Raw genomic sequence first — 26908 nt, 5'->3', positions numbered from 1 at the left:
AATTTAAGTTTAAAATTGCCAGCCTGGGCAACATAGTAAGACCCTGACTCTACAAGAAATTTAAAAATTAGCCTGGTATGGTGGCGCACACCTGTAGTCTTAGCTACTCAGAAAGAAAATAAAGCAGAGAAAGGAAATTGGGAACATGTGTTGAGGCCATAATATACAGTATGTATGATTCCATTGCCTTTTTTTTTTTTCGAGACGGAGTCTTGTTCTGTCGCCCAGGCTGGAGTGCAATGGGGCGATCTCAGCTCACTGCAACCTCCGCCTCTCAGGTTCAAGCAATTCTCCTGCCTCAGCCTCCCAAGCAGCTGGGACTACAGGCACCCGCCACCACACCCGGCTAATTTGTGTATTTTTAGTAGAGACGGGGGTTTCACTATATTGGCCACGCTGGTCTCAAACTCCTGACCTTGTGATCCGCCCACCTCAGCCTCCCAAAGTGCTGAGATTACAGGCACCGCGCCCAGCCCCTGCCCCTCTTCTTTTTTTTTTTTTAAGAGACAGGGTCTCACTCTGTCACCCAGGCTAGAATACAGTGCCATGATCATAGCTCAGTGAATGATCTATGGCCTAGGGCCAGGAGTTCAAGGTTACAGTGAGCTATGCTCGAGCCACTGTACCCTAGCCTGAGTGACAGAGTAGGTCCTTGCCTCTAAAAAACTAACAATAAAAATTAGGCCGGGTGAGGTGGCTCACGCCCGTAATCCCAGCACTTTGGGAGGCCAAGATGGCCTGATCACCTGAGATCAGGAGTTTGAGACCAGCCTGGCCAACATGGTGAAACCCTGTCTCTACTAAAAATACAAAAATTAGCCAGGCATGGTGGCTCATGCCTGTAATCTCAGCTACTCAGGAGGCTGAGGCAGAAGAATCGCTTGAACCCAGGAGGCGAAGGTTGCAGTGAGCCAAGATCGTCCCACTACACCCCAGCCTGAATGACAGAGGAGTGAGACTCCATCTCAAAAAAATAAAAATAAATAAATAAATATTTTTTAAAAACTAATAATAAAAATAAATTTAAAGTTGTTTTTAACTGAAGAGCAACTTTTTTAAAATTTCTTCTCTTCTCCCACTGACTCAAGTTCCAAGGTTCAGTAGTTTTATTTATCTTCCAGCTGAAAAACTGGAAAAACAGTGCTGTGTTTACTTTCAAATAAATGCGTACACTGTCTGTCAGGCACAGCTGCTCAAGACCCACGGCCCATCCACCAGAACACTCCATCCTCACGGAGCAATAAGGGAGGAGGCCCACCGCTCATGACTGGCCTGTCTGTTCTTGGAATGTAAAGTGCTCTAATAACCCTCTGCTTAAAAGATTTTTAAATAAATAGGAGGTTGTTTTCTTTTTCTTTCTCTTTTTGAATCTGGTAGACACACGAGGAAAGAGAAGAAACACACACAGAACACGGACAGCGTAAAGTACGGAGCTTTTCAAAATCAACTTCACCTTTCATGGCGGTGTGGGAACAGGAATTCTCAAATCGCCTTCTGTGCATTACAGATGTGAAGGAATTTGTAAATATATAAATAGTGTTGAGTGCCAGGGTTCTCATGAGAGTGGAGGAAGGTTAGGAAGAGCCCTGTGGAGCTGAGTTGGAATTGGTGGATTGGTGGCTTCAGTACAAATTCATAGTGTTTAATATACAGGTTCAGTAGCCAGGCACAGGACCACACGCCTGTAGTTCCAGCAACTCCGGAGGCTGAGGCAAGAGGATCGCTGGAGCCCAGGAGTTCGAGGCTACGGTGACCTATGATCACACCACTGCACTGCAGCCTAGACGACAGAGCAAGACCTTGTCAAAAACAAACAAACAAACAAACGACCCCACATTTGGTATGCAAGGTACCTGACTTTATTTTCCCTCAAGTGGTTTGGCTTACTGGTTCTCAAACAAGTGTGTCCCCGAATCCCAAGGGCTTGTTGGCCTGAGAATTTAGGTGTCTGACATATTTCCTGGAGATGCTTGTGCCACTGGCCTCAGGATCACACTTCAAAAACCACTGGGTTAGCTGATGATCTTAATGCCACTTGTTTGCCTTTCTCTTCTGATTTTAAATGCCATCTTTATCACATAGTAAATTTTACCTATATTGGATTATGTTGGGACAAAAATATATGATGGGGACATGTGAAAAGATACAGCAGCAAGCTTGAAGAGGCAGTCACTGGCCAAGCCAGAGATCATTTTAGCATGAAATCAACACCAGAGGCCAGGCACAGTGGCTCACAGCTGTAATCCCACAGCACTTTGGGACGCCAACGTGGGAGGATCACTAGAGCCCAAAAGTTTAAGACCAGCCTTGGGCAACATGGTGAAACCCTGTCTCTACAAAAATACAAAAAATAAAAATAAAAAAATTGGCCAGCACACACCTGTAGTCCCAGCTACTCTGGAGGCTGAGGTGGGGGGATCGCTTGAACCCAGGAAGCTGAGATTGCGCTACTGCACTCCAGCCTGGGTGACAGAGCAAGACTCTATCTAAAATAAACAAACAAAAAAACAACAAAAAAAAGGCTGGGCGCAGTGGCTCATGCCTGTAATCCCAGCACTTTGGGAGGCCGAGGCAGGTGGAACACCTGAGGTTGGGAGTTTGAGACCAGCCTGACCAACATGGAGAAACCCCATCTCCACTAAAAATATAAAATTAGCTGGGTGTGGTGGCACATGCCTGTAATCCCAGCTACTCAGGAAGATAAGGCAGGAGAATCGCTTGAACCCAGGAGGCGGAGGTTGCGGTGAGCAAAGATCGTGCCATTGCACTCCAGCCTAGGCAACAAGAGCAAAACTCCATCTCAAAAAAAAAAAAAAAAATTACACCAGAAATAAGTTATAACCCATGGAATAAAATCTGAATCCATGAGTAGAAGCTGATAATACATACCTACACACACGCATACAGGAAAACGGAAAGCCCTTCTTTGCAGTACTATGCCAATTAATAAATGCAGAAGGAAGGATGGAATTCAAAAATAAAAATCTATAGGCATCAGAGTAAAATCACCGGATGCAGAAACTAGCAGGTGAAGGTGTGATGAGGAATAGACATTTACACAGTCTCAAAGTATCTCCCCGTAAATTATAATACCTTTTCATTGACAAGGGGAAACAGTAATTTTGCAGTGGAAAAACCTGACACACAGCACCCTAAGTGATGAAAGTTAACGTCATCAATAATAAACAAGCTGAGTCATGAGCTTCCAGATATGCTGCACTGAGAAGGACACAAAGTCACTCCTGGGTGTTCCTGCCAAGAATGCACACTCTGAATCTAACCATGAGGAAAAGCAGACAGCCCCAAGTTGAGGGGAATCTGCCAAATAATTTTTAAAAATTAGCTGGGCAGGGTGGCACATATCTGTGGTCTCAACTAAGAGGCTGAAGTGGGAGGATTCCTTGAGCCCAGGAGATAGAGGCTGCAGTGAGCCATGCTCACACCACTGCACTCCAGCCTGGGCCACAGAGCAAGACTCTGTCTCAATTAAAAAAAAAAAAAAGGGGGTTTGGGGGCAGGCGCGGTGTCTCATGCCTGTGATCTTAGCACTTTGGGAGGCCGAGGCGGGCAGGTTACCTGAGGTCAAGAGGTCAAGACCAGCCTGGCCAACATGATGAAACCCCATCTCTACAAAGACACAAAAATTAGCTGGGCATGATGGCGGGTGCCTGTAATCCCAGCTACTCAGGAGGCTAAGGTGGAAGAATTGCTTGAACCAGGAGGCAGAGGTTGCAGTTAGCCAAGATCATGTCATTGCACTCCAGCCTGGGCGCCAGAACGAGACTCCATCTCAAAAAAAAAAAAAAAAAAAAAAAGGTCTGTACTCTTCAACAACTCCGATGCCAGTGTCATGAAAGACATAAATACCCTAAGGAACTGATGCAGATCCAGATTTAAAGAGACAGGACAACTAAACACTGCATCTTGCATGAGGTCCTGGACTGTGACAGCTGGGAAATCTGAATTAGATTAACAACACTGCAAAAACGGGAAATTTCTTAGTTTTGTTAATTGTACTGTAGTATCCTTCTCCTTTAGGAACCAGACACATCAGTATTTAGGGATGAAAGAAACACGAGGTTTGTAATTTACTCTAAAATGGCTCAGAAGAACACAGTGAAAGCAAATGTAGCAAATTTTAACAGTTGGGTGAAGGACGACATTGAGGAGTTCTTTGTTCTATTCTTGTAACACTTCTCTGAATTTGAATTTTTTATTTTTTTGAGACTGGGTCTGGCTCTGTCATCCAGACTGGAGTGCAGTGACACAATCAAAGCTCACTGCAGCCTCTAAGTCCTGTGCCCAAGTGATCCTCCCACCTCAGCCTCCCAAGTGGCTGGGACTACAGTTGCATGCCCACCATGCCCAGCTATTTTCTTTATTTTTATTTTTGTAGAGACTGGGTCTCACTACAATACTGAGTCTGGTCTCAAACTCCTAGGCTCGAGAGGGCCTCCCACCTCAGCCTCCCAAAGTGTGGGGAGGTATAAGCCACCAGACCCTGCTATTTTTTTATTTTTTGTAGGGATGGAGGGGTGGCATGGGTCTCACTATGTTGCCCAAGCTGGTCTTGAACTCCCACGCTCAAGCAAACCTCCTGCCTTAGCCTCCCAAAATGCTGGGATTACAGGTGTGAGCCACCACACCTAGCCTGAAATTATTTAAAAATACAAAAATTGGGGAGGGAAAAAACCTACTTCAAGCTACATTCACCTCCTTGAAAGTAGGAGATTCTGGGAAAGCCAAAGTCTGCAGTGTTCCTGGGAGAGCTGCAGGAGTGGGGAGCTACAAGAGGAAATGGAGTATTAGACCCTACCTGCTAACAATGTAGAAAGAAATTAAGAGCAGCCAGTGGGTGGGAACAGATGAAACATGCTGGTAAGTCTTGAAGCTGCATCATGAAAATTATGTTTGAAAATTCCAGCCGGGCATGGTGGCTCATACCTATAATCCCAGCACTTTGGGAGGCCAAGGCGGGCAGATCACCTGAGGTCAGGAGTTCGAGACCAGCCTGGCCAACATGGTGAAACCCCATCTCTACTAAAAATAGAAAAATTATCTGGGCTTGGTGGTGTGCACCTGTAATCCCACCTGCTCAGGAGACTGAGGCAGGAGAATTGCCTGAACCTGGGAGGCGGAGGTTGCAGTGAGCGGAGATTGTGCCATTGCACTCCAGTCTGGGCAACAGAGCGAGACTCCGTCTCAAAAAAAAAAAAAGAAAATTCCTCTAGTAAAAAGATGTTAAGGCTGGGCGCAGTGGCTCATGCCTGTAATCCTAGAACTTTGGGAGGCCAAGGCAGGCGGATCACAAGGTCAGGAGATTGAGACTATCTGGCTAACACAGTGAAACCCCATCTCTACTAAAAAAAAATACAAAAAATTAGCCAGGCGTGGTGGTGGGCGCCTGTAGTCCCAGCTACTCGGGAGGCTGAGGCAGGAGAATGGCATGAACCCAGGAGGCGGAGCTTGCAGTGAGCCGAGATTGTGCCACTGCCCTCCTGTCCCTGGGGGACAGAGCGAAACTCCGTCTCAAAAAAAAAAAAAAAAAGATGTTAAAAAACTCAACTGGCAACATCAAAAGCTGGGTTCTACCCAGAGATGACTAGAACTACCTTTAAGAGGCAAACAAGCACTTTTGGGCAAGTCTTTTTGCAGCCATGGCCAGGGCAATGTCCCCTCAGAGAGAAGTCAGCCCAGGTTGACCATCCGCCACTGCGGGACGTGAGTGAAACCCTGCATTACAGCATCCCTCTGCCAAAGGGAGGCAGAAAACAGCCAGCTGAGTTTCCCAGCCAATGTCCAAGTCCACCCAGGGGAAACAAGGGAGCAAATGAAAGAACGAATTCTGTCCGTGGAAGAGGAGAATGTCAGTTAGGGCAACCATCGCCCATCAGGTCCTTCCCCAGGAAAAGATGCTGCGGGAAGACTAGGCCACGGTGAGAGGAGTTACCTAACCGCACTGTGACCCACTTACCCTACACAACTGTATGCACGATTTGACACCACTCTGCAAACATTGTTCCACACCAAGAGCAAGGGGCAAGCCCATGGGGCTGAAATGTCCCATGTTAACGACAGCTTCCCCACTCCACACCCTCAAAGCTTTTTCCTTTTCTTTCCTTCTTTCTTTTTTCTTTTTCTCTCTCTCCCCTTCCTTCCTTCCTATCTCTCTCTCTCTCTCTCTCTCTCTCTCTCTCTCTTTCTCTTTCTCTTTCTGACGGAGTTTCACTCTTGTCACCCAGGCTGGCATCCAATGGCGCAATCTCGGCTCACTGCAACCTCTGCCTCCTGGGTTCAAGTGATTCTCCTGCCTCAGCCTCCCGAGTAGCTGAGATTACAAATACACACCACCACGTCCAGCTAATTTTTTGTATTTTTAGTAGAGACAGGGCTCCACCATGTTGGTCAGGCTGGTCTCGAACTCCTGACCTCAGGTGATACACCCACCTTGGCCTCCCAAAGTGCTGGGATTACAGGCGTGAGCCACCGTACCTGGCCACCCTCAAAGCTTCCGCATTTGTCTCATCCTAGAATTCCCTCCTGAAACAACCTCAGGACTGCCTTCCCTTTAGGCAAGACAGTCTCGCATCCGGAAACAGGGTCTCTGTGGTCCATCTCTGAGATTCAAACCTCCCCATCTTTGGGAAGATTTGCAATTACCAGAAATAACCTGGCTGTAAATAGAAGACTTTATGAAACATGGCTGGAATGTTAGGTACATAGGCTACGTACGCCATTGTCATCCTAGAAGATTTGTTTTTCTAAGAAAAAGCCCACTGCCCTGTTGCAATCCACATTTTCCAACAGACTCTGATCTGATTTGCCTGCTACCCAACCCAGCCACATGCACAACGTGCTATGGCTGGTGCCAGCAACAGCAGCAATAGCTACAACCAATACCACAAACAATATAACCACTGGAAAACATCCACTTAAATAACTCTGGGTTTGAAGATAAAATCACAACAGTAATTACAAACGATCAGAGCACAGTAAAATTTATGGGATGGCAAATTGGTACAACACTAGAAAACTGATGGTGTCTACTAAAGGTAAGCATACATCCACCCTATGAACCAAAGCTCCTAGATCTGTACATACACAATAGAAATGTATGTGTGTGTCCTTCAAAATACATGTCCTGAGAGTGTTTATGTCAGCGTTGTTCATGATGGCCAAAAACTGGAAACAACTCAAATGTCTACCAATAGGAGAATGGAGAAATAAATTACGGTGTATTCATAAAACAGAACACTACACCCAAATACAAAGACAGGCCATGGCCGGGCGCAGTGGCTCACGCCTGTAATCCCAACACTTTGGGAGGCCGAGGCAGGCAGACCACCTCAGGTCAGGAGTTCAAGACCAGCCTGGCCAACATGGCGAAACCCTGTCTCTGCTGAAAATACAAAAATTAGCCAGGCATGGTGGCAGGTGCCTGTAATCCCAACTATTCAGGAGGCTGAAGCAGGAGAACTGCTTGAACCTGGGAGGTGGAGTTTGCAGTGAGCCAAGATTGCACCATTGCACCCCAGCCTGGGCGACAAGAGTGAAACTCCATCTCAAAAAAAATAAAAATAAAAATCAAAGACAGGCCAGGCGTGGTGGCTCATGCCTGTAATCCCAGCATTTCTGGAGACCAAAGTGGGAGGATCACTTGAGACCAGCCTGGGCAATATAGCGAGATCCCATCTCTATTAAAAAAAAAAAAGACTATTGACACATGCAAAAAAAGGTCATATATCTTTAATCTCAAAGATATAAAATGAAAAGCCAGGCACAAGAAAACATACTGCATGTTCTCACTAATATGAAATTCAATACTAGGCAAAGCTAAACAATAGTGATAGAAGTCAGAATAGTCGTTATTTCAGGGAGGAGAAATCAACTAGAAGGGACAATGGGAAACTTCTGGGGATGCTAGAAATATGCTATGTCTTGATGTGGGTGATGATTACGCAGCTGTGGACACATGTACATATTCAAGTTGTAACACTAAGAATGTTTTTTGTGTTGTTCGTTTGTTTGTTTGTTTGTTTGTTTGAGATAGGGTTTTGCTCTGTCACCCAGGCTGGAGTGCAGCATGATCACAGCTTACTGCAGCCTCTATCTCCCAGACTGAAGCAATCCTCCCACCACTGCCTCTCAAGTAGCTGGGACTACAGGTGTGCAACACCACACCTGGCTAATTTTTTAAAATTTCTTTTTTGTAGAAACAGGGTCTCACTATGTTGCCCAGACTGGTCTCAAATTCCTGAGCTCAAGCAATCCTACCACCTCAGCCTCCCAAAGTGCTAGGATTACAGACATAAGCTACTGCACCTGGCTGCCCTTTCCTTTTCCTTTTTCTTTTTCTTTTATTTTTATTTTATTTTTTTTTTTTTGGAGAAAGGGTCTTGCTCTGTCACCCAGGCAGGAGTGGAGTATCACAATAACAACTCGCTGCAGCCTCAGCCTCCTGGGCTCAAGCAATCCTCCCGACTCAGCCTCCCGAGTAGCTGGGACCACAGGCACACACCACCACACCTAGCTAATTTTTTTAAATCTTTGTAGAGATGAGTTTTCACTGCTACATTGAAAGAAAAAAAATTCAATATCCAGGGTTGAAAATTCAAAGACAAGTACAAAGCAAACATGTTTTCATTATTAAACAAAAATGGACAAGGATAGGCCAGGCACGGTGGCTCACGCCTGTAATCCCGGCAGTATGGGAGACTGAGGCAGGTGGATCACCTGAGGTCAGGAGTTCAAGATTAGCCTAGCCAACATGGTGAAACCCCATCTCTACTAAAAATACAAAATTAGCCGGGCATGGTGACGTGTGCCTGTAACCCCAGCTACCAGCTATTTGGGAGGCTAAGGCAGGAGAATCACTTGAATCCAGGAGGCAGAGATTGCAGTGAGCCAAGATCATGCCATTGCACTCCATCCTGGGCAAAAAGAGATAAACTCCATCTCAAAAAAAAAAAAAAAAAAAAAAAAAGACAAAGATAAATGCAGTAAGCTTTCAACCTGAAAAGCTATAAATGAATGAATGAATGAATGAATAAATAAATAAATAAAACAGATCTAGGGCAAATAGTAGAAAAGTTAATAAAGCTAAAGACAGAAATTAATATTACAAAATATGGTATCTGACAAATCCAAGAAGTTGTTCTATGAAAAGTAAATTTAAAAGCAAAAATGAAAAACAAAAATGTTTAAGTTAGTCAAGAAAAAAACTGGGGAAACACAAATAGCAAAAATTTAAAGTAAAAAATATTACAGACGTTTTTAAACTGAGAATGATATTTAAAACCCTTATTCTAATAAATTTGAAAATCTCATGAACCGATTTTCTCAGAAAAAAATGAGTTAACAAAATTGAGTCAAGACGAAACAAAGAAGCTGAACAAACCAGTAATTATGGGGGGGAAAACTGAAAAAAAAAGTCATCAAAGAATTATTTCAAAGCAAGATGCCAGACCCAGTTGGTTTTATGGGTGAGCTCTTTGCTGCACTCATGGAACAGATAATTCCCATGTTATAGAGTCTGTTCCCAAAGTTGGAAAGCACATCAATTTACTTTATAAAATTAGCTTGGCCTTGATTCCAAAGCTGACAAAAATAGACCAAAGCTACAGACAAATACCACTAACGAATATAGATGGAAAACCCTAATATAAAATATTAACAAACAATTCTAACAAAATTTTCAAGGAATAGTCTATCTTGAGCAACTAGGTATATTCTAGAAATTCTAAGATAATTACTATTAGGAAATTCATATAATAGATTTTTAAAAATCTTTTCTAGAGACAGGGTCTCACTCTGCTGTCCAGCCTAGAGTGCACTGGCACAATCACAGCTCACTGCAGCCTCAGAATCCTGGACTCAAGTGATCCTCCTGCCTCAGTCACCCAAGTAGGTGGGACTACAGGCGTACACCATCACACCTGGCTAATTTTTTTTTTAATTTTTAGTAGAGACAGGGTCTTGCTATGTTGCCCTGGCTGGTCTCGAACTACTGGCCTCAAGTGATCCTTCTGCTTCAGCCTCTCAAAGTGCTGAGATTACAGGTATGAGCCACTGTGCCCAGTTGTAGAAATTAATATAGTAATTTAAAGAAGAAAAATCATATAATCATTCCAATGGTTGCTTAATAGATATTTGATACAAAGTCAACACCCAACCTGGGCAACATAGTGAGATACCATCTCTAAAAAAAAAAAAAAAAAGAAAAAAAATTAAATTAGTAACACACCTATAGTCCCAGCTACTCCAGAGACTGAGATGGGAGGATTGCTTGAGCCTGGGAGGTAGAGGCCACAGTGAGTGGTAATCATGCCACTGCACTCCAGCCTGGGCAACAAAGCAAGATCCTGTCTCAAAAAAAAACTCAACATCCTTCCTGACTTTTTTTTTAACCTGCAATGATTAATAAATCAAAAAGATTCCCAGTCAGAAAGGTGCCAAAAAATAAAATAAAAAAAGAAGAAGAAAGCAAAAAGGTTACTAATACCCAGCCTTACACCTAGAAGTTATTTACTAGAGGGCATTTCTCTATCACCACTAAAACAGAAAGTTTTATGCAAAGCAACTAACACAAAATAGAAATATAATTATCTCTTAGGATTAACAAAATTATCAGTGTCACAACCCACATAAAAGTCTACCAAGCAGGCTGGGCGCAGTGACTCACGTCTGTAATCCCAGCACTTTGGGAGGCCGAGGCAGGCAAATCGCCTGAGGTCAGGAGTTTGAGACCAGCCTGGCCTTCATGATGAAACCCCGTCTCTACCAAAAATACAAAAATTAGGCATGGTGTTGGGCGCCTGTAATCCCAGCTACTCAGGAGGCTGAGGCACGAGAATCGCTTGAACCCAGGAGGTGGAGATTGCAGTGAGCCAAGATCATGCCACTGTACTCCAGCCTGGGTGACAGAGTGAGACTCCATCTCAAAAAAAAAAAAAAAAAAAAAGTCTACCAAGCAAACTCAAAAGAAACTACTGCAAACCTATACTAAAGGACTCAGTAAACTGACAGATTACAAAAGAAAATGCAGAAACAGCCATCTACCAACAATACTGAGTGAGAAGACAGAATAAGAAAAGATCCCACTGAAAATAATACCAAAGGTTTTTAAAATTTAAAGTGGAATCTATTTAAAGATAACTTCAAAATTATTTGAATTAATTTAGAAACATTCCATGTTCCTATGTGGGGAGTTCAGTATGAAAATTCCCCATTACGTTAACTTTACATATGACAGGACTCCATAAAATCTCAAGAGATTTTTTTGGGGGCATGGGGAGTAGGAAGAGGAGAGAATCTGACGAAACTGTTAAGGTTCATCTAGTGATGTGATATATGCAAAGAAAAGAAGCATGAAGACTTTGAAAAAAAAGAGAAACTTAACTGCCAGGTATTAAAACATAATTTTACAATAGCTTAGACAGAGTGATTTGGAAAGGCTAATAAAACGATGGATTAAATGGAAAGTCCCTAAGCAGGCCCAAATACACATATGTTTTTAATATAAGCTGAAGCAACTCAAGTCATTGGGGAAACAGATGGATTATTCAATAAGTAGTGCTAAACCAATCAGCTACATATTAGGGAAAAAAATGAATTAGATCCCTATTTGTACTGGGCACAAAAATAAACTCATGTGGATGCAGAATTAAATGTGAAAAAATAAAATCATAAACACCCAGGAAAAAATAAAATCATAAACACCTAGGAAAAAATAGAGGTGACCATTTACCTCATCTCAGAAGGGGGAATGCCTTCCAAAGCATGAAAATAAATGCTGAAAACATAAAGGGTGACAGATTGGACTACAGAAAGTTAAAAACATACAAAGTTAGAATGCAAATGAAAAACTAGAAAAACATTTACAAATGGTAAGACGAAGAATAATAACCTTAACAAATAAAGAGTTCTTTCAACACCAAAAGAGAAAAATGCACACTTCAATATAAAAATGAGCAAAGGACATTAATAGGGCAATAAACACTTTTTTTTAATCCTTCAGTATCCTTCAACAAATCACAGCTTTAAAAAGTAGGGTGGAGGCTGCTCTGCCATTCTTTATTCCTTTACTTTATTTTTTTTTGAGACGGAGTCTCGCTCTGTCATCCAGGCTGGACTGAAGTGGCACAATCTCAGCTCACTGCAACCTTCGCCTCCCAGGTTCAAGTGACTCCCCGGCCTCAGACTCCTGAGTAGCTGGGATTACAGGCGTGCGCCACTGTGCCCAGCTAATTTTTGCATTTTTAGTAGAGACAGGGTCTCACCATATTGGCTAGGCTGGTCTCGAACTCCTGGCCTCAGGTGATCAACCCGCCTCCGCCTCCCAGGTCTGGGATTACACGTGTAAGCCACTGCACCCTGCCTTCCTTTACTTTCTTAACAAATTTGCTTTCACACACACACAAAAAAAAGTAGGGTGGAAGTAGGGGGCCTCAGAGATAAAACAACCAATGAATGGACCTTCCCAAACCCAAGTTCAAGCAAACCAAATGTAAAACTGCAAAACGACATGTTGAGAAAAATGGTGAAACTATGAACAGGTTATTAGACATAAATAGGAATTCATGTCACTATTGCTAGATGTGATAACGATACAGTAATTGTGTAAGATAATGTTCTTTTTTTATGTAAATTTCCAAAGTAAAAAAAAAAAAATAGAAAAAAGTAGAAGAATTAAAATAAAGAAAATGTCCTGTTTTAACAAGATGCATGCTGAAGAATCTAGGATAAAATGTCAGGACGTCTAGAATATACTTTAAAATACTTCTTATTGAGAGGCCAGGAGATCAGAGCAAAAAAGTAAAAAATAAGAAAATAAAAATAATTCAGCCAAAAAGAAATAGGAAAAGCAAATCCATCATAATGTTAATAGTTATCAAATAGGAGGAAAAAAAAAGGTGTTTTTTTTTTTACAAGTGATATCCAATATATGCCAAGGTACAATACAAACCAGAAATTTCAGCCACTGCTGATGGGAAGGTAAATTGTACAGGTCTCATAAGTATTTATTTGAAATGCTTGGGACTGGAAGTGTTTCGGATTTCAGATTTTTTCAGATTTTGGTATATTTGCACATACATAATAAGATATCTTGGGCCAGATGCGGTGGTTTATGCCTGTAATAAACCACTTTGGAAGGCCAGCACTTTGGAAGGCCAAGGTGGGCAGATCACTTGAGGTCAGGAGTTCAAGACCAGCCTGGCCAACATGCTGAAACTCCTGTCTCTACTAAAAATAAAAAAATTAGCCGGGCATGGTGGCAGGTACCTGTCATAATCCTAGATACTTGGAAGCCTGAGGCAGAAGAATCACTTGAACCCAGGAGACAGGGGTTGCAGTGAGCTGAGATCGCGCCACTGCACTCCAGCCTGAGCGACAGTGCGAGACCCTGTCTCAAAAAAAAAAAAAGAAAAGGAAAGAAAAATCTTCTGACGCATGTTACAACATGAATAAGCCTTGAGGACATTATGCTGACTGAAATAAGCCAGTCATAAAAGGACAAATACTGTATGGTTCCACTAACATAAGCTACCTGGAAAAGCCAAATTCACAGAAGCAGAAAGTAGAGCGGTAGCTGCCAGGGGCTGGTGCGAGGGGAGGATGGGGAGTCATGGTTTAATGGGCACAGAATTTCAGTTTTGCAAGGTGAAAAGAGTTCTGGGGATAGATGGTGGTGATGGTTGTACAACAAGGTGAATGTACTTAACACCACTAAACTATACACCTAAAAATTATTAACGTGATTAATTTTACATAATGTGTATTTTATCACAACTAAAAATAAATATAGGCCGGGCACAGTGGCTCATGCCTGTAATCCAGCACTTTGGGAGGCCGAGGCGGGCAGATCACGAGGTCAGGAGATCGAGACCAGCCTGGCCAACATAGTGAAACCCTGTCTCTGTTAAAAACACAACAATTAGCCGGGCATGGTGGTGGGTGCCTGTAGTCCCAGCTACTCGGGAGGCTGAGGCAGGAGAATCGCTTGAACCCGGAAGGCAAAGGTTGTGGTGAGCCAAGATTGCGCCACTGTACTCCAGCCTGGGCAACAGGGCAAGACTCCGTCTCAGAAAAAAAAAAAAATAAATAAAAATAAATATATATTGATACATTTTTAAAGAGAAAAAGGCATATTGCAAAATAATATGTTCATGTATAATCTCAATTTAGTTTCACTGATGTCATAAACATCAATATACGTCTACAAATATAAAAAAAGATCAGAACAAGGATCTGAGGGGAAAAAATTATTTAAAAGATAAAATTTAAAAGCTCAAAAATGTATACATCAAAATGTTAACAGTAGTCAGGTACAGTGGTGCACGCCTGTGGTTCCAGCTATTCCGGAGGCTGAGGCAGGAGATGGCTTGAGGCTGGGAGTATGAGGCTACAGTGAGCTGTGATCGTGCCTATAAATAGCCACTACACTCCAGCCTGAGCAATATAGCGAGATCCCATCTCAATCTAAAAATTAATTAATTGGCCAGACGCAGTGGCTCGCATCTGTAATCCCAGCACTTTGGAAGGCCAAGGCAGGCGGATCACTTGAGCTCAGGAGTTCCAGACCATCCTGGCAACATAGTGAGACCTACTCTCTACTAAAAATATGAAATACAGCCAGGCCATGGTGGCGTGTGCCTGTAGTCCCAGCTACTCGGGGTGGGGGCTGAGGTGGGAGGATCACTTGAGCCCAGGAGCAGAGGCTATGGTGAGCCGAGATTGCACCACTGCACTCCAGCCTGAATGACAAAGTGAGAAACCTGTCTCAAAAAATATATATATATAAAAATAAAAATTAATTAATTAAAGTAAAATTGCTTTTTTTTTTTTAAGACTTGCTCTGTCACCCAGGCTGGAGTGCAGTGGCGCAATCTCGGCTCACTGGAACCTCCACCTCCCGGGTTCAAGCGATTCTTCTGTCTCAGCATCCTGAATAGCCGGGATTACAGGCGCCCACCACCATCCCTGGGTAATTGTTGTATTTTTCTTAGTAGAAACAGGGTTTCGCCATATTGGCCAGGCTGGTCACGAACTCCTGACCTCAGGTGATCCACCCGCCTCAGCCTCCCAAAGTACTGGGATTACAGGTGTGAGCTACCACCCCCGGCCATAAAATTGCTTTTAAAAAAAACATTAAGAATAACTATCAGGCTGGGTGCAGTGGCTCACGCCTGTAATCCCAACACTTTGGGAGGATGAGGCGGGCAGATCACCTGAGGTCAGGAGTTCAAGACCAGCCTGACCAACATAGTGAAACCTCATGTCTACTAAAAATACAAAAATTAGCTGGGAATGGTGGCACACGCCTGTAATCCCAGCTACTTGGGAGGCTGAGGTGGTAGGATCGCTTGAACTTGGGAGGCAGAGGTTGCAGTGAGCCGAGATTGCACCACTACACTCCAGCCTGGGCAACAGAGTAAGACTCCATCTCAAAAAAAAAAAAGAAAAAACAATAACTATTACTAGGTGCTGTGCTTAGGGGCAAATTTTGTTTTCTTTCTGTAATTTACAATTTCTACAAGGACTTTTGCTAACCAAAAGCAAAAGTATATTGGCTGGGCAAATGAAGAAGAAAAAAGGACCCTCATGCTGGTTGCTGCACCCTAATGTGAGGCTATCCACAAGTATATTTCCAAATATTGCAATAAATAGAATTCTCCCTGATGATCAAATTACAAAAGGCTGGCTAGGGTTTGGGAAAATAAACACCAATTCAGAAGACAAAGCAATCAGGGAGTTCTCTGCAGGATTAAAGTGGAGGCGCATCTCTGGTTTTAAACAATTCCTCGGGCCAGTGTGGGTTCAGCACATCTCTATGTGCCCAGCCGAAAAGAAAAGACCAGAGGAGGCTCAAAGACCTTTCAAGTGGCCCATCGCTTAAAAGGACAGGCTTGGAGAGAAAAGAAAGACTCTTAAATCATGTAACACGCTCGCTGGGACGCAACTCTCCCCGCCCCCACCTCTCTCTTAAGCTACATCCACTTTCAGAAAATACTTTCTAGACATCAAGAGAAAAAGGAGCCTTTCTTTCCATGCCATTCATTCGCCACATATGGTTCTGCTCTGAATAGAGGCCTTATGAAGGAGGGTCCAATACCACAGCCATGGGCCATGCCACTGACCACAAACAGCAATAAATAGATGAGGATTTATATGTCTGTGACGTAGAGGCACGTTGGCTAATTCAGATGGCACGTCCATCACGTTCCAACATCCAGTAAATGTTTACTGAGTGCCAAGTAAGCACAGGGCACTATTTGTAATACTATCCCAGACACACACGTGCACACACGCACACAGGCATGCACACACACACATATACGTATACACACAGCTCCTTTGTTCTGTTTTAGGGCTGAGGCTAGAAAAGCAATGATTTAGGCTAGAGATATTTGACAGTTTCATTCAACATATCACACATCTCCTGCAATGGGAAGAGGAGCAGAGGCAGACAGAAGGTTTCCAGTCCCTAAGGAAGGATAAAGGGCAACACACCACTGCATCACATTACTAGAGGCCCTGGACAAAGAGGGCTAAACTCTGTAGTGGAGGCAGAGAGGAGCCCTCAGCCTTCCTAAAACTCCAAAGACAGCATCCAAGGAGAACAGAGGTACCGCAGCCCCTAGTCCTGGGGGAAATTGCAATACCAGGTTGATCTGCCAGGTCCTCCCATCCCCACCCAAGAATCACGTCGGCACCCCCTTCATCATACGTACTTTTGCCCCCATTGTTCTTCAAGACGTTGGAGAGGTTGACAGATGCGGTGCCTAGCAGTTCATTTCTCAAGGTATGGCAGCTCCAGACCTTTAAATCTAAATGACTCTGGGCCGTGACATTCCTGGAAAACAAATACCTGATTCATTACATCCAAGCAGATCATTCCTATAACTTAGAAGAAAACATTTAAACTAAACTGCTGACATCTTGGGGAGGGGGAACCAAAACAGGCAGACACCCACATATATCCTTTCCCCTCTCAAAGCTGACCCTGTAACCCTCTAGATAATAATGAACGCTCTATGAGCTCAATGGTGTAGGAACACCTAAAAAGAGTCACCTTGGGTACCATAGGTAGAAAAAGTCGGAGGTGCCACAGGGAACCTGTACCTCCCACAACCCCCTCGGAGCACCCTCTCTCTTTCCCCATCTTGCTGCGTTCAAAAAGAAGGGGCTTTCTCTTACAAAATGATGATCTCATTCCAGAGAAGCTCAGAGCTCCCAATGCGCTTCCCAGTCTTCTTGGTCTCACTGGGGAGTCCATCCACCGCCACCTCCACGTAGGAGTTAATTCGAGGTTGACGATTATGCACCTTGGGCTTTGCGGACACCACTGGGAGAGAAAGAAAGAAAAAGTCAAAGATGAGTCCCAGGGCTCCCAGATGCCCCCCTGTGGCAGATGTTCCGGCTCTTTTTAGTTATTGCTTTAAAAAATAAATCAATACATTTTGTTTTGTCTTGATTCTAAAAACTTTTTAAAGAAATGTGAATACACACACCAAAAAAAATGAAGTGTAAAAAAAAAAAATCATCCCTAACCTGAAACCACTGGGATAACTGCCAGTGATCATCATCACCAATTTATCGTTGGTAAATTGCCTTCCAGATTTTCATCTTTTATTTATTCAATTCTTTAAAAATTCTTCACCCCCATAAGTCACTCTTAAATGACTGCAATACAAGCCCATAATAGGTATATGTTAACTATTCTTTCATTGTCGAATAGACTGCTTGCAATTGTTCGCTCTGGGGAAATTACCGTGAACATATACATCTGCATGCCTTTCTTTTTTTTTTTTTTTTTTTTTTTTTTTGAGACGGAGTCTCGCTCTGTCGCCCAGGCTGGAGTGCAGTGGCGCAATCTCGGCTCACTGCAAGCTCCACCTCCCGGGTTCACGCCATTCTCCTGCCTCAGCCTCCCGAGTAGCTGGGACTACAGGCGCCCGCTACCACGCCCGGCTAATTTTTTGTATTTTTAGTAGAGACGGGGTTTCACCGTGTTAGCCAGGATGGTCTCGATCTCCTGACCTCGTGATCCGCCCGCCTCGGCCTCCCAAAGTGCTGGGATTACAGGCGTGAGCCACCGCGCCCGTCCTGCATGCCTTTCTTGAGTATTCCTCCAAAGGATATGAACACTTTTTAAAGTTCTTAAAACCGCCCATTCCTTTCCAAGAAAGGTAAACCCATGTAGCCTCCCATCAGTGCTACAGGAGAATATTCATTTTACCAGACATCACAGAGTGCTAAGGGATATGCTTGTTCACTTTTTGCAAATCCATGGGTTAAAAACGCATAGTGTAAAGATAACAGCTAAGGCCGGGCGTGGCGGCTCATGCCTGGAATCCCAGCACTTTGGGAGGCCAAGGTGGGAGGGCTGCTTCAGCCCAGGAGTTCAAGACCAGCCTGGGAACATAACAAAATTTATAATTTTTTTTTTTTTCTGAGATAGAGTTTCGCTCTTGTTGCCCAGGCTGGAGTGTAATGCCGCAATCTCGGCTCACTGCAACCTCTGCCTCCCAGGTTAAGCAATTCTCCTGCCTTAGCCTCCTGAGTAGCTGGGATTACAGGCGCCCACCACCATGCCTGGCTAATTTTTGTATTTTTAGTAGAGACAGGGTTTCACCATGTTGGCCAGGCTGGTCTCAAACTCCTGACCTCAGATGATCTGCCTACCTTGGCCTCCCAAAGTGCTGGGATTACAGGCGTGAGCCACCGCACCTGGCCAATTTATAAATTTTAATTGAAATAAAGATAATATTTAAGATTTTATGAGTACTTATTAAAGACCCTCTGCCATGTGCATACATTTTCTAACTGAATCCTCACAACAAACCCATGAGGCAGGGAATATATCATCACCCCATTTTACCCAGGAGAAAACAGGCTTGAGAGGCAAGGTCACTGTCCCAATCTACATAGCCAGGGAGCTACAAGCCAGACTGTGCACCCGGCCGGTCTGATTCCACATCATGCTGCATATTATTATTGAACTTTACTTATTTGTTCTATTGCTGTTCTTCGACTACCAGCAAGGTTGAATATTTTTGCCATGTGTCGTTAGTCATCTACATTTCTTCTTCCGCTCATAGCCTTCATGTGGCAACAATTCTGATGTTCGTTTGGGACCAGCAAGCCAAAGACTCACGGAGCACAAAGCTACACAAGCATCACACCGAGGAGCTAGACAGACATCCTAGTGTATATTACCCCTGGTGGAAACGCCAGGTCGCTAGGGTAAAACACATCTAGACGTCTCCCATCCTGCCCCAAATCAGAGATACAACTGATGCTCCCTTGCCTGTAATGGCAAGTCTATCCTAGCCTGAGCTTCCCTGTTTGAGTATAAGCAAATCCCTCCCTCCCAGACTCTTCTGAAAGGTGACAGTCCTACAATGGTGTCTAAAACTTGGCAAAGGCCAAATTCACCTTCAGATTTTTTATAGCAGTAACTATCTTCCTCTGGCCCCAAAGGAACAGAAGGGAGGAAGACAACAGATAAGAAATCAGCTGTGGCTAAGATTCAGAAGCGACAAGGGAACAGTACTAGGGACAAAGGTTTGTGGTACTGAGGCATGGCCCACGGTAGAAAAATGAGGTGCAGTGACTTACACAAGGACCAAGGTTAACTGAGGCCACCTGGTGGTAAGAGCATGAATCTACATGCCTTTAAAAAAATAGGGACTACAAATGGTGCATGACTTAGGACGTTTGACTTTACAGGGGTGCGAAAGCGATATGCATTCAGTAAAAACTGTATTTTAAATTTTGAATTTTGGTCTTTTCGCAGAATAGTCATATGCGGTACTACTGGGCAGCGGCAGTGAGCCGCAACACCAGTCAGCCACGTGATCACAGGGGCAAACAATTGATACTCTGCCGTGTACCCCTTCGCCAGATGATCTCGCCTAGCTGCGGGATATCGAAGTGTCCTGAGCACATTTAAGGTAGGCTAGGCTAAGCTATGATGCTCGGCAGATTAGGAGTATCAGATGCATTTTCAACTTGCGATATGTTCAACTTATGATGGGTTTTTCAGGACGTAACCTCACTGTAAGTTGAGAAGTATCTGCGCTCATACACATACACATTTTTTCCTGAAACTCTTGAGAGTAAGCTCTAGACGTTGTGCCCCTTTACTCCTAAATATTTCTGGGTGTATTTCCCAACAAACACATTTTTTAACATAACCAATAGCACAATTATCAAAATCAGGACATTTAACTTTTTATAATACTAATATTTAATTTACAGACTTTATTCGTATTTTGCCAATTGTCCTATCAATGCCCATCATCGCAAAAAAAAAAAAAAAGAAAGAAAAAAAAATTTGTTCTGGTCCAGGCCCCAATCTAGGATCATATGTGGCATTTAGTACTCTTATTTTGAAGCAGGGCATGGTGGCTCACGCCTGTAATCCCAGCTCTTTGGGAGGCCGAGGCAGGCAGATCACTTGAGGCCAGGAGTTTGAGACCAGCCCGGGCAACATGGCTAAACCCTTCTCTACCAAAAATACAAAAACTAGCTAGGCATGGTGGGGCACAACAGTAGTCCCAGCTACTCAGGAGGCTGAGGCATGAGAACTGTTTGAACCCAGGAGGCGGAGGCTACAGTGAGCTGAGACCACACTCCAGCCTGGGTGATGGAGAGAGACTCTCACAAAAAAAAAAAAAACCCTCCTATTTTGAAGTTTCCAATCCATAGAAAAATTGAAATAGAACAATAAATACTGTATACTCTTCACCAATTGTTATCATTTTGCCACATTTGCTTTCTGTTCTATGTGTCTATAGCATCACTACCCAAGAGAACTTCCATGATGACGAAAATGTTCCACATCTGTGCTGCCCAATACATTGCCATGAGACACATGTGGCTATTGACACTTGAAATATGGCTAGTGCAAATAAGGATATGATTTTTAAATGTTATATAATTGAAATTTAAGTGTAAACAGTTCTATGTGGCTACAGTGACTATTCTATTGGACACCAAAGGTTATAGATAAATGCCATCTATGTCTCTCTCTGTGTGTGTGTGTGTGTGTGTGTGTGTGTGTGTGTGTGTGTGTGTATCCACATTTTTTTTCCTAGGTAAAACCATTTAAAAGTAAGTTGTAGACCGGCTGGAGTGCAGTGGCACGATCACGGCTCACTGCAGCCTCGACCTACCTGGCTGAAGCGATCCTCCCACCTCAGCTTCCTGAGTAGCTGGGACTACCAGTGCGCAACACCACGCCTGGCTAACTTTTTAATTTTTTTTGTAGAGACGGGGTTTCACCCCATTGGCCAGGCTGATCTTGAACTCCTGGGCTCAAGGAATCCACCTGGACTCAAGCGATCTACCCGCCAGAGTTTTCCAAAATGCTGGGATTACAAACATGAGCTACTGCCCAGTCCCCAGACATATTTTTAAAGCCATTTTTCCCCCAATTCAGTACCTAATCAATATATACAAATTGCCTGTGGCTACTATCTCCTTAATCTTTTAAAATCTAGAACATCCTCCCTTCTTTTCCATGGCAATGATTTTTGTTTGTTTAACTTTTTGGTTTTTTTCTTTTATAATCCCAGCAGCTTTGCCAAGGCAACAATGATTTTTAAAGACTTCCACCAGCTGTTTTAAAGAATGCAGCAAATTCTACATTTTTCTAATTGTGAAAATGCCTTTGCAAAATTATGACAGAGAAATCGGACATAGTTGATTCCATCTTACTTCTGATTTCTAAGCTGTCCTTGGTCATTCCTGGGCATGGGCCAAGCTAATTTTGGGAGAAATTTAGTTTATAGTTTCTTTTTTCTTTTTTTTTTTTTTTTGAGACAGGGTCTCCCTCTGCTGCCCAGGCTGGAGTGCAGTGGTGCAATCTCATCTCACTGCAGCCTCCACCTCTGGGGCTCAAGCGATCTTCCCACCTCAGCCTCTCAAGTAGCTGGGACTACAGGTGTGAGCCACCATGCCTGGCTCATATTTGTATTTTTTGTAGAGACAGGGTTTCCATGTTGCCCAGGCTGGTCTCAAACTTTAAGCCTGAGCTCAAAGTCATCCACCCGCCTCAGCCTCCTAAAGTACTGGGATTACAGGCATGAGCCACCACACCCAGCCTATAGTTTAATCTTAAAGCAAGGATAGCTGGGCATGGTGGCTTATGCCTGTAATCCCAGCACTTTGGGAGGCTAAGGGAGGCAGATCACTTGAGACCAGGAGTTTGAAACCAGCCTGGCCAACTTGGTGAAACCCCGTCTCTACTACAAGTACAAAACTTAGCCGGGCGTGGTGGCGCACGCCTGTAGTTCCAGCTATTCAGGAGGCTAAGACATGGGAATCGCTTGAACCCAGGAGGCAGAAAGTGCAGTAAGCTGAGATTGTGCCAACGCACTCCAGCCTGGGTAACAGAGCAAGACCCTGTCTCAAAAAAAAAAAAAAAAAAAAAAAGCAAGGACAATAACAGCCCTTCCCAAAACGAAACCACCTTTGTAAAACTAATCAACAGCCACAAGGTTAGGATTATGGGAGGGGCTTGAATTCTAATAAGAGGTAGGTATAGTTTCTATAATCCCTTACTGTTCAGGAGTCATGAAGCCAGAGGTCACAAGATTTGTGACTTCCCCAATTGCTCCCAGAGATAACATCGCTATTGCAGAACCTAAGGTTGGTCTTTTGAGATTTTTTCTGACTTTCTGGCAATCTACTGACTTTGCCTGGGCCCGTGACTTGACTCGTGAAACAAATTATCCTGCGGCCCCACCCAGAAGTGGACTCAGCACAGGACCATTTTCCACACCTCTATAATCTCATCCCCAACCAATAAGCAGCACCCATTCCCTAGTCCCCTACCTGTCAAATTGTCTATAAAAACCCTAACCTCTGAGCCTCCAGGAAGACTGATCTGAGTGATAACTCTGTCTCCCATACGGCCTGTTTTGTGTCAATTAAACTCTTTCTCTAATGCAATGCTACAGTCCCAGTGAATTTATTTATTTATTATTATTATTTTTTTAGATGGAGTCTTGCTCTGTCGCCCAGGCTGGAGTGCAGTGGTGCAATCTCGACTCACTGCAACTTCTGCCTCCCAGGTTGAAGCAATTCTCTGCCTCAGCCTCCCAAGTATCTGGGATTACAGGCGCCTGCCATCACACCCAGCTAATTTTTTTGTATTTTTAGTAGAGACAGGATTTCGCCATCTTGGCGAGGCTGGTCTTGAACTCCTGGCCTCATGATCTACCCACCTAGGCCTCCCAAAGTGCTCGGATTACAGGCATGAGTCACCGCGCCCAGCAGTGAATTTATTTTATCTGTGCAGTGGGCAAGAAGTGGGTGATTACAATTGTTTCCTCATGATTAGATTCGGTTTAAAGGCCAGGCACAGTGGCTCACCCTGTAATTGCAACACTTTAGGAGGCCGAGGCAGAAGGGCCACCTGACCCCAGGAGTTCGAGACAAGCCTGAGCACCACAGCAAGACCCCAAATCTACAAAAAATAAAATATTAGCCAGGTGTAGTGGCTCACACCTGTAGTTCCAGTTACTCGAGAGGCTGAGATAGGAGGATCCCTGGAGCCCAGGAGGTCGAGGCTGTAGTGAGCTGTAATTGTGCCACTGCACTCTAGCCTAGGTGACAGAGTGAGAGTGAGACCCTGACTCAAAAGAAAGAATACTACATAAGTTATGTCGTGTACCTCTTACCACATACATTAGGTTGTCCTGCCATTGGGGATACTAAGTTTGAACACCTGCTTAATGTGGAGTTGGCCAGGTCTCTCCACTGGCACATTTGTAACCTACAGTTAATCAGCAGGGTGATATTTTGAATATTTCTTGTTCTTAAAAGACAGGCCAAAATAAAGATATAAGCAAGTTTATCTAGAAAGTCTCTTTCATGAAATATATCTTTATACACAGAGTCACGACTTTATGTGAGATTTAGCTTTTAAAGTCAACAAATCAGGCAAAAATCACATAAAGACAAAATTATACACTGAAAAAGCTCTTAAGAAGGGACCACAATAGAGTCTGGCATCTGCTCTCTCAATAAGTTCCAAACAGCTTGTTTCTTGTTTTATTATACTATGCTTTTCAGAGATCAGTTTTTCAGTGTTTCTCTAGTAAAATATCAAATAAAATAGCTGTCCTACGTTTAAGGGCCTCGATGCATTTAAAAATATACCTTAAAACACCAGGATCACACTGTGGGCAGGCACAAGGGAACTGGAAACCGCGCAGTCACACCCCACAGGTTACACTATCAGCTTTCTTCATGAAATGCACGGGAAAAAGAACCACCTACGCTATTTAAATGGTTATTTCTCTCTTTCTCTTTCCCCCCACCATTTTCCTGAATGGTATTACCAAATCTGTGTAGGTTAAATATGTGTATAATGAGATACACCAGTATTATCAAGCTGGCTCTTTCCACCCTGGTAAGAAAATTCACCTTCAAGAAAGGCAACAAAAAAGCCTTTAGAAGTAAGTATGTGCTGGCCAGGTGCAGAGGCTCACATCTATAATCCCAGCACCTTAAGAGGCCGAGGTGGGGGCCAGGTGCAGTGGCTCACACCTGTAATCCCAGCACTTTAAGAGGCCAAGGTGGGAGAACTGCTTGAGTCCAGGAGTTTGAAACCAGCCTGGACAGCACAGCAAGACCTATCTCTATTAAAAAAATTTAAGAATTAGCTAAGTATGGTAGTGTATGCCTAGAGTCCTAGCTACTCAGGAGGCTGAGGCAGGAGGATTGCTTGAGCCTATTTTGAGGCTGCAGTGAGCTGTAATCATGCCACTACATTCCAGCCTGAGCAACAGAGAAAGACTGTCTCAAAAAAAGAAAAGAGGCCAGGTGCAGTGGCTTACGCCTGTAATCCCAGCACTTTGGCAGGCCGAGGTGGGTGGATCACCTGAGGTCAGGAGTTTGAGACCAGCCTGACCAATACGGTGAAACCTCGTCTCTACTAAAAATACGAAAATTAGCCGGGTGTGGTGGCAGGCGCCTGTAATCCCAGCTTCTTTGGAGGCTGAGGCAGGAGAATTGCTTGAACCTGGGAGGCAGAGGTTGCAGTGAACCAAGATCACGCCACTGCACTCCAGCCTTGGTGATAGAGCGAGACTCCGTCTCAAAAAAAAAAAAAGAAAGAAAGAAAAAAAGAAAAGTAAAGAAATAAGTGTGCGTGGCTGAATAACATGGCCCCAAAACAGAGACCTCAGGATGTTACCAGGTCCAATAGGCCAACTTCTGCTTTGACCTAGACTTGCTAATTATTAGCTAAGGTAATAAAGTCTGTAGCCCCCAGTTTAAAACCATATTAGTTCCCTCTAACTCATCTCCCTACTCAAAAGGGCAGAAGCAAGGCAAAAGACTCCAAGAAATATAATTAAAATATTTCAAGACTACAAAAAAAATCAATAATGTAATAAGAAACAGGCAAAGAACATGAACAGGCAATCCATAGGAAAGGAAATACAACTGCCCTTAAATATATAAGATGCTAAACACTGGCCGGGTGCAGTAGTTCACACCTGTAATCCCAGCACTTTGAGGGGCTGAGGCAGGCGGATCACTTGAGGTCAGAAGTTTGAGACCAGCCTGGCCAACATAGCAAAACCCCATCTCTACTAAAAATACAAAAATTAGCCAGGTGTGGTGGCACATGCCTGTAAACCCAGCTCCTTGGGAGGCTGAGGCATGAGAATCGCTTGAACCCAGGAGACAGAGGTCGCAGTGAGCCAAGATCACACCACTGCACCCCAGCCTGGGTGACAGAGTGAGACTCTGTCTCAAAAACAAACAAAAAAAAAGATGCTAAACATCATACAGTTGACCTTTAAACAAGAGAGGTTTGAACTACGAGGGTCCACTTTTACATGGATTTTCTCCTGCCTTTGCCACCCAAGAGACAGCAAAACCAATCCTTCCTCTTCCTCCTCCTCCTCAGCTACTCAACATGAAAATGATGAGGATGAAGACCTTTATGATGACCCACTTCCACTGAATAAATAGTAAAATTTTTTTCCTCCTTATGATTTTTTCTCTAGCTTATTTTATTGTAAAAATACAGTATATAATACATGTAACATACAAAATACGTGTTAATCAACTGTTTCTCTTTTTTTGTTGTTGTCTTTGAGACAGAATTTCGTTCTTGTTGCCCAGGCTGGAGTGCAATGGTGTGGTCTCGGCTCACAGCAACCTCGGCCTCCCGGGTTGAGGCGGTTCCCCTGCCTCAGCCTCCCAAGTAGCTGGGATTACATGCGCCTGCCACCACGCCTGGCTAATTTTTTTGTGTATTTTTAGTAGAGGCAGGGTTTCACCACATTGGCCAGGCTGGTCTCGAACTCCTGACCTCAGGAAATCTGCCTGCCTCAGCCTCTCAAAGTGCTGGGATTACAGGCGTGAGCCACCGCACCCAGCCAATCAACTGTTTCTGTTATTGGCAAGGCTTTCAGTCAACAGCAGGCTGTTAGTAAAGTTTTGGGGGAGTCAAAAGTTACATGTGGATTTTTTTACTGAGCAGGGAATCAACACCCCTGACCCTCACACTGTTCAAGGATCAAATGCGTAAGTAAAGAAGTGGGAAATAAAACTACACTAAGAACACAAGCTTGCACCAATGAAACAGGCAAAAGTTAAAAGTCTGACAACATTGTGTTGGTAAAGATGTAGGGAAACAGGCACTCTCACACATTGCTAGAAGGGTATTCCTTCCAAGGAAGGCAATCTGGCTCTCAAAATTACAAAAATGCATCCCTTTTGGTGTATCTTGGAAGAGACACACAAGAAACAATACTGGTTTTTTCCAAGCAGGAGCACTGAAGGACTGCAGGAAAGAATTTTGAACTATAGGAGGCTGGGCACGGTGGCTCACGCCCGTAATCCCAGCACTTTGGGAGGCCGAGGCGGGGAGATCATGAGG

At 43.8% G+C, this 26908-nt stretch overlaps 1 protein-coding gene across 10 annotated transcripts in view; it reads right to left on the bottom strand.

Annotated features, from left to right (window-relative positions):
* The window catches only part of WWP2 (WW domain containing E3 ubiquitin protein ligase 2), a 180092-nt gene that overhangs the window by 125368 nt on the left and 27816 nt on the right, over window positions 1-26908 (bottom strand). For all 10 annotated transcript variants that reach the window (XR_010110280.1, XM_003814535.5, XM_003814536.5 and 7 more), the window contains 2 exons: window positions 17197-17344; window positions 16731-16852 (listed from right to left, as the gene is read on the bottom strand). Coding sequence is in view for 9 of the 10 variants with exons in the window: in XM_003814535.5 (XP_003814583.1) it covers window positions 16731-16852; window positions 17197-17344 (270 nt within the window). In the remaining variant the exon portion in view is untranslated. The remainder of the gene's footprint in view (window positions 1-16730; window positions 16853-17196; window positions 17345-26908) is intronic.

Source organism: Pan paniscus, chromosome 18 (assembly GCF_029289425.2).
Source record: "Pan paniscus chromosome 18, NHGRI_mPanPan1-v2.0_pri, whole genome shotgun sequence".
In the NCBI taxonomy this organism is placed as follows: Eukaryota; Metazoa; Chordata; class Mammalia; order Primates; family Hominidae; genus Pan; species Pan paniscus.
This window is presented reverse-complemented; position numbering and strand designations above follow the sequence as displayed.